The following is an 18,496-nucleotide window of genomic DNA, read 5'->3' as shown; positions in this document are numbered from 1 at the left end:
TTTTCATAATGGAGAAGTAATCAAACAACAGGCATACTTATTTTTTTCTCATTAGTTAATCTTTTCAATGGTAGGAATTGTTATTTCACTGTGGCCCTCAATTTTTTCCATTGCTATCAATTAAAAAAAATGCATACCTTCGTGCTTCTCTCAAGGTTCAGCCATTGCAGAAAGTGAATGTTTGAGACAGGTAATTTTACTATTGTTAGTTGCTCTAGATATCGCTCTTTATACAAGCTGATTGTTGCTCACACCAAATCAGATGGTTTTGGAAGTATAAGAATTTATGATATCAAATACAGTTGCAAATACTAAATTAATTATATCCACAATTTCCCTTTCATTAACTAGAGAATTTTGTTGTGGATTTGCTTCATAAGAAATACAAATTTAATTAATATTTCCAAAATTTGCATGTTTATAGGAAGATGGGGCATTAGAGCAGACTATTCCAATAGTAGAGGATGCAGCAACAGTTTCAAATGAGATTAGGCGATTTGAACAATTACAGCATGAGCTGGTTGAGCTTGAGAGACGATTTCAAGAAAATGCTGATGGATTTCTAGATCAAAAGGTAGAAGATATTTATAATCTTCCGTTTGCACCTTAGTAAGTGCTGCATGCATATCATTTTGTTTAAGAACATAATTTGGCATTTTTTAGTAACACTCGCCCAGTAATTTTTTTGTTGATGGTAACAATCCGCCGATGCATCATGTCTATGACTTCAAGAAAAAATACAATTATCTTCCTTTATATTGCCTATTCATATAATTGAAAACCATGTACAATCATCCATTCCTCACTGCACCAAGTCTACTCATTCCATCCTTGTATAATATTTTTCTGTAGACACTTAACATTGAAGCACACCTTTGGAAGAATATTCCAAAGAGCACAATGCTTTGTGTGTGCAATGTCTATCAAATAAGGCTAGATATTCACCATTAAAATGCTGGCTGGTCTTGACTCTTGAAGTATTCAAATAGATATTTCGTAAAATAATATATATAGATTTTTTCCAAATCAATTCAAATTATTTTGTGGAGAGAGAATGTAATGTACCAATTAGAAATTCAAGCAAATGTTTCCAAAAAAAATGAACTTTTATTTGACGCCTTTCTACAAACAGTTAACACGCAAATTCTGGGAAAACACTTTCAGCAACTTAATTCAGACTTTCATCAAACATTTCATGAACAAGAGAAGATAAATAACACCAGTCAGTATCTGGGGAAAATCTGAACGATATTTGAGAATGGTTTTCGATGATTACAATGAAAACTGAGAACCTGGAACTTGCTTCAGCTGATACAAGGCAAATATTTGATATTGCAATGCTTGGAGAGTATACTTCAGTACATATAGAGTCAATTCAGCCTTCTGGACAATATACTTTGGCTTCCAAATTAAAGTCTGCTATAGCACTTGATCTACTTTAGGAAATGACTGTTGTGCCAAGGATTTATTGCAAGAAATCAGTCTCAGAGAAATGGTCTGAATGTGCTCCAGAACTTGATGAATTCGACAAACTGATTAGGAGGAGGAAACACCAGTAAATACACAGCCCTAAACAGAGATTGACTCTTAGGAAACTCGGTCTCTTAGTGCAATTGAATTCGGCCCTTTGATCAAGGAGAATTTCAGCCCATAAATTGCTTGTATTGGTGTGGAACTTCTGAGATCACCAAGTGTGTGTTCCTCCCAGAATGACAGTGTAACTTCAGATGCATTTGATGGGTAATCTCATGAGGAAGAATTCTTATTTGCTGGAGAATATCTCAGAGAACAAGAAGCTGATACCCTACAGAACTCGACCCTCTTAATTTTCAGAAATTCAGTCCCAATGACAATGAAATTATGGAGAACTCGGCCCTGCCTCTCTGAGCAAGGAATCTGGAATTTACCAAGTCTGGCAAGCTCAGTGAATTGCTCAAAAAAACCCCAACTTGGCCTCTACGATATGCTTGAAGCTTCCACCAAAACTTGTCCCTTTGGCACTTGGAATTCGACCCTGCTATTGGCCAATATTTATTTTCAGATTTCAACTTGTTTGGGGAGGATTTTTGGCACCCTTTGGTAGCAACTAATTTGGTCCTCTTGAAGATGTACCAGCCTGGAATAATTTGGCCTCTAGGGTGCTTAGAGATTTCGGCCCTTCCGGCAAATAATGATGCTCCTGGAACTGAAGCTTTCCCTGGAACCAACTTAGTTAGATCTTCAAATAAAACCAGTTAGATCTTCACTCCAAACTCTCCTTTGCTCTCTCTTCCAGCGTCTCACAAATTTGCTCTCAAAAACCTGCTCTGTCCTTTGTTCTGTTCTCATCTCTTCTCCAAGCTCAAGCCAATGATGTAAGATTGAGGAAAAGAGATGGGGTAGAGGCCTTTTAACCTCATTATTCCTCTCCCTAAGTCACCAATAACTCACCCTAAGGCCCACCTAAACCTTGGTTGAGGCAAAAATGTAAAAAATAAAAAAATGTTGGCCCTGTGGAACTATGCATGTTCCTTTGGGAATGCTTGAAAATCATGCCGGAACCATGCATGAATATATGATTGCGTCCCACAAAACCATGCATGGATTCATGATTCCATCCCATAGAACCATGCATGGATTCATGATTCTGTCCCATGGAACTTTGCGCTGAACCGTGTGTTGAGAAATGTAACTAGTATCGGTCTTCATAATTGTATTTGAGTCATGATATAATGCAGTTGTCAAAAAGCAAGAAAAAGAAAAATTATTTATAAAAGAAAATTTATTTATTAGCATGGGTTTCATGATATATTTATTTTGTCTCTAGGTCAAAAGAACCCATTGAGTGCTCTAGGGTTTGTGTCGTGTGTTAAAGTCAATGTCGTGATGTATAAGACCCTTATCAGGTTCATTGTATCAAAGAAAGCAATTTATTCTATGTATTTTGGTCATGTTATTTTCCTCCACCAAGTCAGCCTATCCTACTCTACAAGTCGGCCTCAATTGGAGCTTCAAACCACTATTAATAGCCAATCATTCGACTTGATATAGAGACATACACAATGGAATTCGATCTGTAATTCATAAGCTAGGAAGAAAATATTAAGAATCAAAGAAAGAGGGACAAATCTTGAGCAAAGAAGAGGAGACCCTTATTTTTTCTTTAGGAAGCCAAGACTTTTGTCGTCTATTGAAATTTCTAAGTCTGACAGGTCATAAATTCCTACTGCATTATTTGGTTTATTTCACCTACTTGTTTATTCCCTAGCAAGTTATTTATCCATATAAATACTGAAAATAAACACAAATACAGTCTCAAGTCATATACAGATCATCAACTGAAATAATAGACAAACACATAAGGGACACTGTTATTTTTGGACAATTGTCCCCGGAAAAAACCCAATGCGGGAAAACCGGTGCAACAGTTCTGAGGGTTTTATTATTAACTAGCTTTCTTGAGTACAACTAGGGTGCTAAACTGGCTCACCCAAAAGAGATTTCTACACGGCAGTAATACCTCTTCTCAGAAACAGATATTCAGCTTCTCAGTAGTAGTCTGCCCCACAAAAATCCTTCCGGCGCTTCTCCAAGGTTTTGCGTCAGCCTTGCTAGCCTCAGCGTAGCTCTGAAACCCCCTGCATCAGCCCTCTGCCTCTCTGCATCAGCTCTCTAGCCTTCTGTGTCACCCACGCAGGCCCCTCATCCTCTGCGCAGTCTCTAGCTGCGTCTGTGTGGCTCCTGCTACCTCTGCGTAGCCTCCTCAATCACTACGTTGGCGCTCTGGTACTATCTCTGCCTCTCTGCTATGTACTCATTGCAACTCAGATCACTTGTTCGAATTTTCTCAGCAAACCTTGCTCCAAAAAATCGAACTGATTGATCAATCTTGGTGCATCTCTAATTGACCCTCAAACCTCCTTTTATACTTTTCCCGTTGAGTCTTCAACGACCGAGATTAATTCTCTAATCAACAACTAAGATTAGATTTGGCTTGATCCATGTCATTTAGAACCTTCTCACCCAGTTTTATATTAATACCCATTAATATTTTAATTTTCCTAAGTTTAGACTTAGGAACCCTATTAAAAATATTAATTATTTTAATATGTCTCTAACTGGGTGAAACTTCCCCAAACTATTTATGGGTCTTGGAGATCTCATGTGCTTTAGCCTCTCCACCAATTTTAATGGCTAGAGCACATCTGATGCTACCACAAATCAACATCTTCTTCGGTCACACGGGCTAGATTACAGGATTTGAAAGTGCAGATGAGGGTTGTAGGGGCCGAAGATGCAAATAAAGACCCTAGTCCGAGAATTGCAAAAGAGGAAGGAGAAGGCCGAGATCCTAGATGATATTCTTCTTGACTTAATCTTTGGAAGTTTGACTTGCTCATGGAAGGCAGCCTTGGTGCTTCAGAAAAAGGATGTCTCATTTTGATTTGATTCTAAAGAAGAGAAGAAGAATTTTGGGTTTTCCACTAGAAGAGGGGTTTTGCCCCGGCTGTGAGCCTACATATAGTGTTCTCTTGTTGTCTTTGTGATCTTCTTGTTTGGCATTTGTCTTGATGATGAACAATGCATAATAACAATAATAATAATGAAGAACTAATATATTAATCACAAGAACTTGTCAAAGATTAAGAGAAATTAGATAAGAAACCTAAACTATATGCTACCCTAGATATCTCAACATGGTATTAGAGCTAAGGTCAGTGAATCAAGGTAGCTAGAAGATCACAATTCAAAGAGTAAAAGTACTAATTAATCTAAACTGAGCTCCTTGAAGGAAATCCAAGTTACAAAAGGAGAATCAAATCTGGGCATGATTATGTACCTCTGCAATTAGGGTTGCAGTTCAGAACTCAACACCGATAACAAAAGGAGGAGCCGAGCATCGTTTTGAAAACCTAATTAGCTAGTCAAGGCCGTGTTCATTAAAAGAAAAAGGCGAAACTCAGTAAAGGTTAAAATTTACCTCATGTCACAAAAGTTTTTGTGGTCACCAAATCATACTTTGTCAAGAGAAGAGTCTACTTAAGGTTTGTTGCACTCAAATTGTCAATGTTCCAGGAATGCGGGAGTACCAATTTTTTTCAACAAAGATTGGATCACATATCAACAATCCATGTGTCATGGTTATCCCATTCTGCAAGTTATGTAATGTAAATGATCCTAGTAAAACCTTGAGTTTATGTAACAACCTAGGTAAGCCTATAACTTTGATGACAAATTCCATCCTAAGAGATTTTTTAACCTCACTGATTACTTGTGTTTCTAGACGTGGCTAATCAGAAGGGTTTTTTTCCCTCTAGCTTAAACCCCAAAGCTAGGGTGAAGTTTATTGTCGAATTATTAGATGAGTCTTAGTGTTTTTAGTAGAGTCTGATGTAAAAGTGGTTTGGGAATAATTTAAGCTAGTTGGCTTAATTATTTTATTACAAATCACTTGGTTTACTAGATCATATTGTGTTGCAGATGGGTTAGGTGCCTTGAGGGTCTAAGCCAAATGTGTAATCCCTCTTCGAGTCTTGTAAATGTAAAATATTATGTATTAGAGGGTCGGAAAAATATTAAATCCCTTCATGTGTAAATTAATTAATTTTTTTGGCAAAATAAAATTAAATCCTAAGCTAGAAAATTAATTAATTAATTAGAGTCAAATTTAAATTGTCTTAAGAAAATAAATTCTCCAAATGGAAAAATTCGAGGGTCTTAAAAGAGTTGATTTTCAAAGGTCTTCCACTAAGGGAATATTGTATATTTCAAGAAAATTTGGACTCTTTTGAGCTAATTAAAATGGAATTAAGTGATAAATACGAAAAATCCTCAAAAATATAAAATCAAGGGCCAATATTAAAAGATTTTGAAGTGTTTATCAACGACCAAGATTATTTTGACGAGGATCAAAGAAACTAGTTGTTATTTTTTCATTTGGAGGATTTATCTACAACTTGAGAGTCATTTGAGTTTCTAACATCTTGATTTATGGCTAGAATATTACTGTTGGAGCATTTTTGTAAACTATTGTCCCATTGGGAACTAATTTTTTGCTATAATAAAATACTTTGGGGTGCAACTTGAGGTGTTCTTGTTCGTTGATCTGTGGTATGTATTGACTACAGGCTTCCTATCTATGTTGTGGTATGGGGTGCACCTTACTCAATCCTGGGTCTCCAAGTTCACACACTGTGGGAAATGATCATTTTGCTTGGATCCTTAGTTTTTATATGGTGGAATAAATCTTCGCTAAGGCTATAATGAGCATAAAGTTTCTGAAACATTTTTAGTCATTCATCAAAGGAAAAATATTATAAAAAATATTTTCTCAAAATTCATTTAAAACCCTTTTATAATTTGTAAAATAATTTTGTAATTTTAATTGTAAATTATTTTTCTAACTTAAGTTGTGGTTTTTTATATTTATTTTCTATATATTTGGGGTTTGGGTGTTGTATTTTTATTTTTTGCAGGTTGGATTGAGGTATCAAGTGAAAGAAGAGCTAGATCTAGTCCCTTGAGGGTAAGATTTAGTCTCTAGACAATTTTTCAGGGCCATTCATTGAAGATTTTTAGGCAAAGTTTAGATCCAAAGGAGGATTTTTTTTTTTTGAGATAAGGGTTTCACTTTTTCAAGCCTCCCGGGCCCAGATCCAGTGCTTCTAGGGCCAACGTCTCCCCTCCTTGGCCTGCATTAGCCTCCAGAGCTTTTGCGTCATCTTTTTTAAGCCCTTTAGGGCAGGCCATAGCCTCAAGAGGCCTCGACCTCCCTTTCCCAGCCTAACATTAGGGCTTAAGGGCCTTAAAAGGCCTAGCCTTGGGCCCTAGGCCACATGGATGCTGTCTTCTAGCCCAAATGGTTTCCCTTTGGATAGGTTGTCCTCTTTTTGGCCCTAATTTACCTCATAAACCCCAACATCAAGCCTTTGAGGATCCTCCTCCTTCAATGTTCTCTTCTTGTGGCATCCTCTAGCCTTGTTGACCCTCGATCTACCTTTCTAGCTTCCTTATCCCCAAATGCTAGCCTTCCTTGGCCTAGTGTTGCCTTTTGTTGCCCTCGTTTGCCCTAATGTGCCCTAAAACCCTCTTTTGATTTTCAACACTAAATACTTGGTGGTTTTGCACGTTTTGAGGCTCGAAAATTCTATTTTTCAAGTGGCAACTTGATCCCAAAATTTCATCAAATTTTTAGCAAGGGATCTTCATGGCCTCGGGCCTAGGTTTTGACCTCTAAACCGTAGTTTTATCTCTATTCAATTACAACAATTGAATCAGTAAGAATTAAGCCCTAAAATCACATACTAAATGGTCAAAATTGGTCAAATTGTTAAATCTTGATTTTCATGAATTTTGGGCTCTTAGGCATCTTGGACTTGGCTTAGATTTGATTTTCCGTTGATTGGAATTCTCTGCATAACTAAAAATCCCAGATCTGAAATTTCTAAACTACATTTTTAATTAGGATCAAAATTTTGAAGTTTTTAGTTTTCAGTGAATTTTTGCCATTTTTGGATATTGTGGGTGTCACCTATTAGTTTTTGTAGCATTGGATGTGTTCTAGCCACAAAATTTGGTGGAGAGGCTAGAATCATTGTTTTTAAAACCGGAACCGGTGACCGAACCAGTCCATCTAATGAACCGGTTTACCGACCGGAACCGGTCTAACTAGGACTGGTTTGGTCTAAACGAACCGGTTTTAAAAAAATACATTAAATAATTAATTTTTAATGAAACAAAACTATTTTTAAGATGTAAAACCATGATTCCAAGCCAATAGAGACAAAATATGCAAAGCTTGCTCATTTATATACCATGTAAAGGTGAATATATCAAAATGGCACCGAGTGCAATACATATCATCGACAAAATAGCAAAATACATAAGCAATGAGGCTCTAAATGGCCTATAAAGTCCAGAAACAACTTAAAGGGTAAGTTCATTTGGTCAATTTATTTTCTTATTTCGATGTTTTAAAAGGGCATTCCTTTTGTTTAAGTCATGTATTGGAGGGTAAAATGGGCAAGGAGAGCAGAAATTCCTTGAACATGCGCCAAGGCTCCTTGGATGTATGGGAGATTTTCTGTTCCACAAATTCTACGTTCCAAGGTGTCAACCACCTCCTAACTTTTCAAGTTGCACCATGAACAAAGAGTTGTGAAGACATATTTCCTTTCTTTGTTGGAGACCAGAGTAGCATCCTGTGTAAATTTGTTAGTGGGATGTATCATCTCAGCTCTCCATTAAACATTGTATTTTAATTTTAGTGTAGTGCTATATATCATATTGTGCATTGTTTATGTGGATTAAAATCAACAGGTGGCTATGATATTGATGATTAGGTGGCATTTTGTTTCTTCAAAAGGTGTCAGATTGTATATATTTCAAGTAAGAATTCTGCTAGGGAAGTGTTTAGCAAAGTCTGTGAGGAAAGATTGAGAGCCCTTGAAGACCAATGACTGTAGTTTTCTTGTTTCTGTGCACTCAAACAATTACTCCATGTACAAAAGAATATCAAGTATCTTAAAATACAAAGCAACCAGCGTATGTTGGAATTGATTGCTCCTGTTGTTTCATTATCAGAGGAAGATTCTGTTATCACTTCTAATGCATCAGAATTAGCTCATCTTAATCCACTCTCTCACAGAGAATTCAGTCATCAACTTCCTTGGAAATTGAGACATAAAGCTTTATATTAGTCACTTAAAAATAAAAATTTAATTGACGGTGGGCACGCCCTAACCGGCTAGTTTAGGATGGCAAACCGGCCGGTTCTTTCCTAAACTAGCCCATTAGGACCAGTTTATTGCAAAAAACGCAAAATGGGTGACCTGATCGGGTTTTTTGGCCGGTTTCGACCGGTGGGCTCGCTAACTGGCCAGTTAGACCGGTAACCGGTTAGCAAGATCGGTTTTGAATACTATAGCTAGAATACATGTATTCTCCAAAACCCAGAAATCGTTTATGGAAATTCCACCTAGAGATGACTTAATTAATAATTAATTGTTTTTTTAATGTATTCTAAGTCTGAACTTAGGAAATCTAATTAATTAAAGGGTATTAATTAAGTCATGGTGAGAATCTTCTAAAAGAAGACATGGATCAAGTTCTAGTTAATATTAGCCATAAATTGTTTTAATGTTGGCCGTTGATGTCTCAACGAGAGATTATAAGAGGAAATTCGCTGGGGGTTGGAGAACACAAGTGATCCACTAGCAATTTTAATTTACTGGTAGATCGAACTCCAAAGTGGCAGCACTAAGTTGCCGAAGAGAGAGCTAGTGAGCTCAAAGCAGTGAGAGAGGGGCAGGGATAGTAAGGTAGGAGGGAAATTTTCCTGATCCGATGAATGCATTGCAGAAAGGCAGTGAGTGCCACAAAGAGGCAGCACAGAGCAGGTGCAGTGCTTTAGAGGGGAATCAGTATTTTGCTGGGGAGAAGCAGTGATTTAGTGCCAGAAGACCGAGTGGGAGCCCGGAGGCTAGGAGAGTCCATCTTTCGGGCAACCAGTGATCAGATAGCGAGAGGCAGTTTAGAGTTGTGGGATGCAGTACTGCGTCGGCTGATGCAGGGACCGCGTAGAGGCAACAAAGAGAAACTCGTCTTGAGCCAAGGTCAGTGTCGGATCGCCAGTGGGAGTGAGATTTTTCTCACTGGACTTTCTGTTAGTCATTTCTTTGTATGGATTGCTAGATTTGAGCATCCATAGTTTTGTACTCAGATTTACTACTGCATAATACTTAAAACCCTCTACTGCTGCACCGGTTTTCCCGAGTTGGGTTTCTCTGGGGACTTAGTCCAAAAATATCTGTGTATTTGTGTATGTGTGCATCTATTCTTCCAATGTTTATTTCTTCTGCAGTATTTATTTTGTGAAGGCTGCAATGTAATAGTTTGGATATTTACAGTAGAACACAGTAAATCATTTGTTAAGATTATTTAACAAATAGAAGAAAATTAGTTGCTGTAGTAGGATTTCGGGCCATGGAATTTTTACATGTTATCAAAGGACATATAGAAGCTGGAGAGCTCAGTTGCAGAAGGGAAGAGGAATTTCGAAGCTCTGCGTAGGCAGCAATTCGAAACCCTCGGAGGCAACAAAGTCCCTTGGCCAGGAGGGTCAGTTTTTGAGGAATGTTTATTTCTTTGAGGGAGTTGACAGAGAATAAAATTTCTAGATCAAAGATTACCAAAGGCAAAGGGAGAAACAATTTTTTCCTTGAAGGGCAGATCTTCAGCTGGGATGCAGTTATTTTGCAGCAGTTAGCTAGTGAAAAATAGCGTCAGGAGGAAGAAAGAGCACACACTAAGGGAATTCTTTTCTCAGGGGACTTCTAGCCCAAAAGTTTGATTTTTCCTGGCAGAGCAGCAGTAGTTGTGAGCAGATTTACCCACTCTGGCAGGGAGTGCATAGAGCTAGTCAGCAGCTGCGCAAAGGAGAAGAGGAGGAATTCGATTGAGAGATCAGGATTGGTTGGAGGGAGCCTCCAACTATATGATTTGGAAGGCAAGAATTTCCTGTCTTCTTGATGAATACGATCTCTAAAACTTACATCGATAGCGTCGTAGCTATACCTGCAGATGCAGATCCGCTAGAGGCCTACAAGGAGATGGCAAAGGCAAAGAGGTTCATTCTCGTGGGGCTCGAGATCACGTGGTGTCTCACATAGTTGGAAAAGAAACTACCTGACAGATGTGGGAGGCTCTTGCTATGCTATATGAGGGATCTTCTGAGTAGCGAAAGATGTATCTTGAGGAGACGTTGAGATGGACGAGGATGCAGAAAGGGGAGCGCATAAACCCCTTCCTCACTACGCTGCAGGATATCCGAGACCAACTTTCTGTAGTAGGGTCAGCGTCCTAGGCTACGGAATTGGTGCAGTTAGCTCTAAACAACATTTCCAAAGAATGGCAGGTCTTCGTCCAGAGTATTTTGGGCAGAGAAAAGTTGCCAGATTGGGATCGAATGTGGGCTGATTTGCAGCAGGAGGAGATGAGGTGAGATTTGGTGAAGAGCACCATCAGTGGAAGTAGCAGCAGCGGGACGAAGAAAGTGAAGGATGTGGAGGATGTGGCCCTCACATCAAAGGGGCAACAGGAGCAACACATGAGGAAGAAGGACCTTTCCAAGGTCAAATGCGTCAGATGTGGTGAGCTCGGCCTCTACAACACTTAATGTCCTCTCAGAAAGGACAAATAGGTGAAGCAAGATCAACAGGCTGCATCCACAGAGATCGACAGGTTGTCCTCCAGATTGGAGGAAGAGTTTGCCATGATCACCGATATACCTCTAGAAGTGAGGTGGGGTGATTTGGTTTTGTAGCCCCAGAGAGCTACAGGTTGGGCAGGATTCTTGAGGAGGTCCGCCTCATGAATCAATTCCTCGCTTTTAAGGGAGGCCATAGCATGTAGTAGCAAGATGGATCAGTGGCAGATGGTGCAATCAAATGCCATAGTGACATATGCAGTAACTAGTAGCGGTCAGACACTGGGAAGCGTAGTGCAGAGTTGGAAGCAGTGCGGTTGGCACAAAGAAGAGTCAACAACAGCACAAAGGCTTTAGTGACAATGCAGAATCTAGCAGTAGTCAGGACTTGGGGGACAGATGCATCATATTGATCACAATTGGTTTAGTATTTTGAATGCTTCTTAGTTGCAGTTGCTGTAGTTTCAGTAGCAGCAGATGGAGAGGGAGTTGCAGTGCAGATGCAGTGTTGGCAGCAGTTCAGCAGGGCTAGTAGCAGCGTAGATGCAGCGTATATAAGAGTTGCGCAGTAATTGGTGGGCAACAACAGCCAGATATCAATATCGTGATAGGAGATGATGCAAAGACAGATTGTTACTTCAGTGGGTTGTAGTGCTAGAACACATTCCTCGCTAAGAGGGAGTGTTAGTTTTTGTCGCATCAAATGTGTTCTAGCCACGAAATTTGGTGGAGAGGCTAGAATACATGTATTCTCCAAACCCCAGAATTCGTTTCTGGAAATTCCACCTAGAGACGACTTAATTAAAATAATTAATCATTTTTTTAATGTTTCTTAAGTCTAAACTTAGGAAGCCTAATTAATTAGAGGGTATTAATTAAGTCATGGTGAGAATCTTCTAGAAGAAGACATGGATTGAGTTCTAGCTAATATTAGCCACTGATTATGTTTTAATCTTGGCCATTGATGTCTCAGCGAGAGATTATAAGAAGAAATTCGATGGGGGTTGGAGAACACTATTGAGCCACTAGCAGTTTGAATTTATTGGTAGATCGAACTCCAGAGTAGCAGCGCTAAGTGTATTGCAGAGAGGTAGTGAGTGCCATAGGGAGGCAGCGTAGTGCTTCAGAGGGGAATCTATATTTTGTTAGGGAGAAGTAGTGATTCAATGTGAAAATTTGCTGCAATAATTGATTTATTTCTCCTACTTATTTATGATAAGTTATTTACCAATACTTCAGTAAATACCAAAATAAATTCAATTGCAGACTTCACAAACTAGAGCTGAAAATTAAATGACAAGAGAAACATCAACATATGAACGATTACATTGACACACTTGTTTTTGGACAATCGTTTGCGGAAAAAACCCAATGTGGGAAAACTGGTGCAATAGATCTGAGGATTCTTATTATTGGCAGTAAATATCTGAATACAATCTAGGATGTTCATCTAGCAATCCTGAATAGAGGAATTACTGGCAAAAAATCTGAGTGAGTTTTACCTCACTCCACCCGACAGAATTCTCGCTGATCCGGCACAAGACTGGCTAACCCTAACTATTTCTGCACTAGCTTTGCATCATCCTTGCGTCACCTTCTCTTCCCTCTGCATCGCCTCTTCTGGTTGTTCCGGTAGTTCCAGCAGTTCCCGACAGTTCCTGTTGTTTCGACAGTTACTGATTTTGCATAACAGGTAGCTTTTCTGCTCTACGCTGACCCATCTGGCTCTGTGTCAAGACTGCGTGGGCCCAAACTGGCCCAGTGTCAGCACTCTCGGCTACTGCCTTGCCTCTTTGCAAGCTCTCTCTGCGTCCCTGTTCTGTATTTTCTGGAAAGTCCTTCTCTCGAATTCTCTTTGCCCCTTAATTGCAAGATCTTTGCCCCTCAGTTGCAAGATCTCCCCAATCAATTTTTCTCCTGAGAACTTCTCACCTCAAAAAATCGATTTCGTCAATCTCTCTGTGTGTTTGCAAATGAACCCCAAGCCTCCATTTTATACTTTTCCTGTTGAGTCTTCAACGGTCAAGATTAAGTCTCTAATCAACGACTAAGATTAAAACATGACTTGATCCCCCTTCTATATCATTCTAGCCCATATTTTGAATAATACCCATTAATATTTTAATTTTGTTAAGTTTAGACATAGGAACTCCATTAAAAATATTAATTATTTTAGTAAAATGCAATCTGGGTGGAATTTCACCAAACAATTTTTGGGTTTTTTAGAACTCATTTGCCTTAGCCTCTCCACCAATTTTCAAGGCTAGAGCACTTCCGATGCTACGAAAAACTAACACTCCCTCTTGTTGATTTGGGGTAGCATCAGATGTGCTCTAGCCACCAAATTTGGTGGAGAGGTTGGGGCACATGAGATCTCCAATACCCAAAAAGGATTTGGGCAGATTCTAAACAGATCAGAAGATATTAAAATAATTAATATTTTTTAATGGAGTCGCTAAGTCTAAACTTAGTGAAAATAAAATATTAATGTGTATTAATATGAATCTGTGTTAGAGTGGTCCAAAAGACATGGATCAAGCTAAATCTAATCTTAACCGTTGATTAAGGACTTAATCTCGGCCGTTGAGATGTCAACAGGAAAAGTATAAGAGAAGGCTTGAGGGTCACTTGGAGAATACATCATAGTGATCAATCATTCTATTCTCTAGAGCGGGGTTTGCTAAGAGAGATAGAATCAGTGATCGGGAGAGCAGTTGAGGGGCATTGAGTACAGAGAGACAAAGAGGCAGAGATAGTGTCGGGATAGCAGCAGAGCAGCCAGAGAGAGAGACGCAGGAGTAGCCAGTGCTCATGCAGGGCCACACAGAGGCAGCTAAGTGTTGCGCAGAGCACCAGAGGGGCCAGCGTAGCTGACGCAGGGCCTCTTGGGGCTGACGCAGGCCAAGATAGGCTGACGCAGTGCCAATGCTAGGCTAGGAGAGGCTGACGCAGTCCAAATTGGGCAGACATTGGGGTTTGTGGGGCAGATTGGTGCTGAGTAGCTGCCAGAGGGATTATCCGGGGTCTTAGCCAACAGATTTGTCAGAAACAGAGAGGTATTACTACTAAGGAAATTCTTTGTTGGGTAGGTCAGTTTTGGCACCTAGATTGTACTCTGATATTGCTTAATAAGAAAACCCTCAGATAGCTGCACCGATTTTCCCACATTGGGTTTTTCTGGGAATATTAGTCCAAAAATAATGGTGTCATGTGGAGTGTTTTTCTTGTTTCTTTTAGTTGCTGATTTGTAATATGTTGAGCATGCACTAGTGTTTATTTTCAGTATTTACATTGTAAATAACTTGTTAAGGAAGATAACATGTAGGTAGAAATAAATCAGAGAAAATGCATGGAGGGTTTCTAACTAAGTAAACTTAGAGACTTCAACATGGTATCGGAGCGTGATTGCAGATCACAGGAGGACTAAAAGACATCAGCCGAGTGGAGCAATAATAGCAGAAAACAACGTTCCCGAGGTGACAAAAGTTGTTTCTAGCAACGCAGAAGCCAAGGAGTGTGATGCAGAGCTAGCTAGGGCCACGCAGAGGAAGTCAGGAGCTGCACAGATCCCCAGAAAGGGCAGTGTTGCTGACGTGGAGGGCCAGAGGGCTGACGCAGGTCATCCTAGGGCTGACGCAGACCCATTTGGGGTGATGCAAAGCTAGCGTGAGGTAGAGAGGGGTTGACACAGTTGACAGAGAGGTAGTTGCTGGGGTCTAGAAGGCTGCAGGAATATTGCAAAGTGGAGCTGGTGAGGTACTGTAGTCAGAACAGTACTTGACAGAGCAGGGCCAGAGGAGTTGTTACTGAGGGTTTCTAGTTGAGGATCCTGGATCAGAAGTGCAACTGCACAAGTCGATCAGAGTATGGGGCATATTGACAAGCGGCAGAAGGATTTCCAGGAGGGAAATGAAGACTCGGAGGGAGTCTAGAAGAGAACTTCCAGACAGGAAGTAGAGACTCAGAGGAGTCGAATAGAGAAATTCTAGGAGGGAAGTAGAGGAGCATCATGGCACGACATGGGGTAAGAGACCAGGATAGACTGGACGGAGCATCGAGCTTCGCAGTCTGGAAGGCCATCATCTTATTAGTGATTGACAGGAATCGTGTCAAGAACTTCGCCTTGAAGGTAATAGATGTCCCAGTTGACCCTAATGATAATGACAGGTACAAAGAGGTGATGGCGAGGGCCAAGTGCATTATCCTTGACGGGGTCAAGGATGATGTGGTACCACATATAGCCGAGAAGGAAATGACATTTGAAATGTGGGAGGCTCTCAAGAAGCTGTACCGACATACTTCTGTGTAGAGAAGAATGTTGCTTGAGAACCAAATGAGGTCGTATAAGACGAAGAAGGGTTTATCGATTAACACCTTCCTCAGAGCACTGAATGAGATCCGAGACCAGTTGACTGCTATAGGAGTGACACCGGATCAGGAGCTTATGGTGAGGACAACCTTGAATGCTATCTTAGAAGATTGGGAAGTATTTGTCCAGAGTATCTGGGGCAGAGGGACTCTCCCACCTTGGGACGAGATGTGGGTATCTCTTCGCCAAGAAGAGATCAGACAGCAGTCAAAGACAGGTAGTAGCAGCAAAGGGATCAAGGTCAAGTCAGAGGAGGATGTGGCCCTAGCATCTGAGGGAAAGCAGGAAAAGTGGAAGAAGAAAGATCTCTCCAAGATCAAGTGCTTCCATTATAGGGAGCTGGGTCACTATGCAACCCAGTGTCCAAGGAATAAGAATAAGGGAGAGTCTTCCGAGACTAAGGCAGCGCCTGCACGGGTAGAGAAGGAAGTTTTGACAGACGATGATTGTGCCATGAGTGCACACACACCACTTGAGTGGAAGTGGGGAGCTTGGAGGCTAGGAGAGTCCATGTTTCAGACAACAGTTGGTCAGATAGCGACAGAGATGTAGTTCAGAGTTGTGGGACGCAGTACTGCGTAGGCTGATGTAGGGACTGTGCAAAGGCAACAAAGAGAAGCTCATCTTGAGCCAAGGTCATTGTTAGATCGCCAGTGGGAGTGAGATTTTTCTCGCTAGACTTTCTGTCAATCATTTCTCTGAATGGATTGCTAGATTTGAGCATCCATTGTTTTGTACTTAGATTTACGACTGCATAATAATTAAAACCCTTAGCGGTTGCACCGGTTTTCCCGAGTTGGGTTTTTCTGGGGACTTATTCCAAAGATATCTGTGTATTTGTGTATGTGTGCATCTATTCTTCCAGTGTTTATTTATTCTGCAATATTTATTTGCTGAAGGCTGTAGTGTATTAGTTTCGATTTTTACTGTAGAATATAGTAAATAATTTGTTCAGTTTATTAAAAAATATTAGAAACTTAATAAGTTGCTGCAGTAGGATTCCGGGTCACGGAATTTTCACATTACCCACCTTTTTGTGGGTAATATCCCTAGGAGATTTTTTTTTTTCTCCAAGATGGTCCTCAGCCGGCAGCCAACAACCCCTTGCAACCACCAGCTAGCTCATTGTGCCATTTTCTCCGCCACTTGAGCCAGCCATGTGGTCCCTCGGTCATCTGCCCTAATCGTATTTTTGAAGGTGGGCCTGCTGAATCTAAATGTATGCTTTGTCGTTTTGAAATTAAGTATTGTAGTTTTCTTATCATGGACACTTCTGGGCATGGGTTAATGTGGGGATTCGGCGGAAGGAATGGATTAGGTCTATGCCCTAGTCCCTTAAACCCCTTTTAGGTACTAACCTTGGATTCTAGTCCCATGGGTTCTCTTTTACTAACCATTTGGATCTAGGGATGGTATTTCATGGGAAACCTTGATTCTGGTTGTGTGGTCCCGCTCCCTTATCTGCTTATATTACCCTCTTTCCATTAATTTTTACCCCATTCATCATTTCTCCCACCGAGGTCCACATTCCTCCACTAGGTCCACATAGGGCCAATATGTCCCTTTCCTTTGCCCACACCTTGGGTCATGGCTTGGAATGAAGCTCAAAGGTTGATTTAGCTAAAAAGAAAGATAAAAGCATATATGGCCACATTCAACAGGAAAATGTACCACAAAATGCAAAAGATGGTCAGGACAAACACATTTAGTAGATGGTCAAAAGGTAATACATGAACTCTACCCCATCATCATGGTCATCACCCTAGGTCCTACAGGTTCTATGATCCTTCCTCATCATATAGGTACCCATGATTGTGTTAGTTTTGGTAGCATCAGAAGTGCTCTAGCTTTGAAAATTGGTGGAGAGGCTAAGGCACATGATTTCTAAAGAACCCATAAACCATTTGGTGAAATTTCACCCGGATCGTATTTTATTAAAATAATTAATATTTTTAATGGAGTTCCTAAGTCTAAACTTAGGGAAATTAAAATATTAATGGGTATTAATCAAAATATGGGTGAGAATGATCTAGAAGGCGGATCAAGTCATGTTTTAATCTTAATCCTCCAGAGGGCTACATTGGCACATGTAGGGTGAGCGTTGACACCCATGGGCCTCCACAATAACATATTGCACTCTATGGATCCCCAAACCATTCAGAGATTGCTCATGGTTCACTTATTGGACGAGGAGGATGCATCTGATCCATCATGCCCAGTTGGCCCCAGATCTACACCATACACTTGGCAGATGATCTGGGACTTGAACAATGATGCGGCATCACCTACACCATCATCCTAGCCCTTGCAAGCGATCTACAGACATCTTTGATTTGTTTGGAGACCCATGAGGACACTTGTGTGCTCCCATATGTCATTTGGAGCACCTCACGTTATTACAAGGGGCCACCCCCTTGTCTACTGCTTTTGAGGGTCCTTCTCTTCACTATGGCACCCATGGGCCTCATTAGGCCTCTTAGAGGGCCTACGACATGCATAGATTATTATTTGACCTCTTTAGAGGCTTACTTTTTCATTTATGAACTAGTTTGGTGGGCTTGTCACCAAAAGTTGAATTATTAGAACATTATTTTATTTTTGGGGCTTATGTAGGCCAAGGAGGCTATTTCAGACTCCTAAGTTGTGTATAAATACAAGTGAGGTGAGATCATTTCTCATCATCACTTTGGTTGGGATCTCTTATCTCTCTTGAGATTTTCATACTTTTTCTAAGGATGAATTGGAGCTTTATGGATGAGTTTGATGTGTTGATATTGGTCTATCTTCTCTTTGAGATTCTTTATTGTCAATTGTGAATGTTTGGATATACTTTATTACATGTAAGTATGTACTTTTGATGTTATTCTTGTTTACTTTTGTTATATATGCTGGACTAAGATTTTCATTGTTCTAGGGCTAATTGTTGCATGCATTTACTGCTT

At 40.1% G+C, this 18,496-nt stretch overlaps 1 protein-coding gene across 1 annotated transcript in view; it reads left to right on the top strand.

Annotated features, from left to right (window-relative positions):
• LOC149218718 (uncharacterized) overlaps nucleotides 1-18,496 on the top strand; it is a 345,217-nt gene that overhangs the window by 178,059 nt on the left and 148,662 nt on the right. Inside the window, exon 13 of the mRNA XM_089386617.1 lies at nucleotides 425-574. Within this exon, the coding sequence (XP_089242743.1) occupies nucleotides 425-574 (150 nt within the window). The remainder of the gene's footprint in view (nucleotides 1-424; nucleotides 575-18,496) is intronic.

This window comes from Pinus tabuliformis, chromosome Q (genome assembly GCF_031772625.1).
Source record: "Pinus tabuliformis cultivar Carrire ecotype Pingquan chromosome Q, CPIR1, whole genome shotgun sequence".
Classification (NCBI taxonomy): domain Eukaryota; kingdom Viridiplantae; phylum Streptophyta; class Pinopsida; order Pinales; family Pinaceae; genus Pinus; species Pinus tabuliformis.
This window is presented reverse-complemented; position numbering and strand designations above follow the sequence as displayed.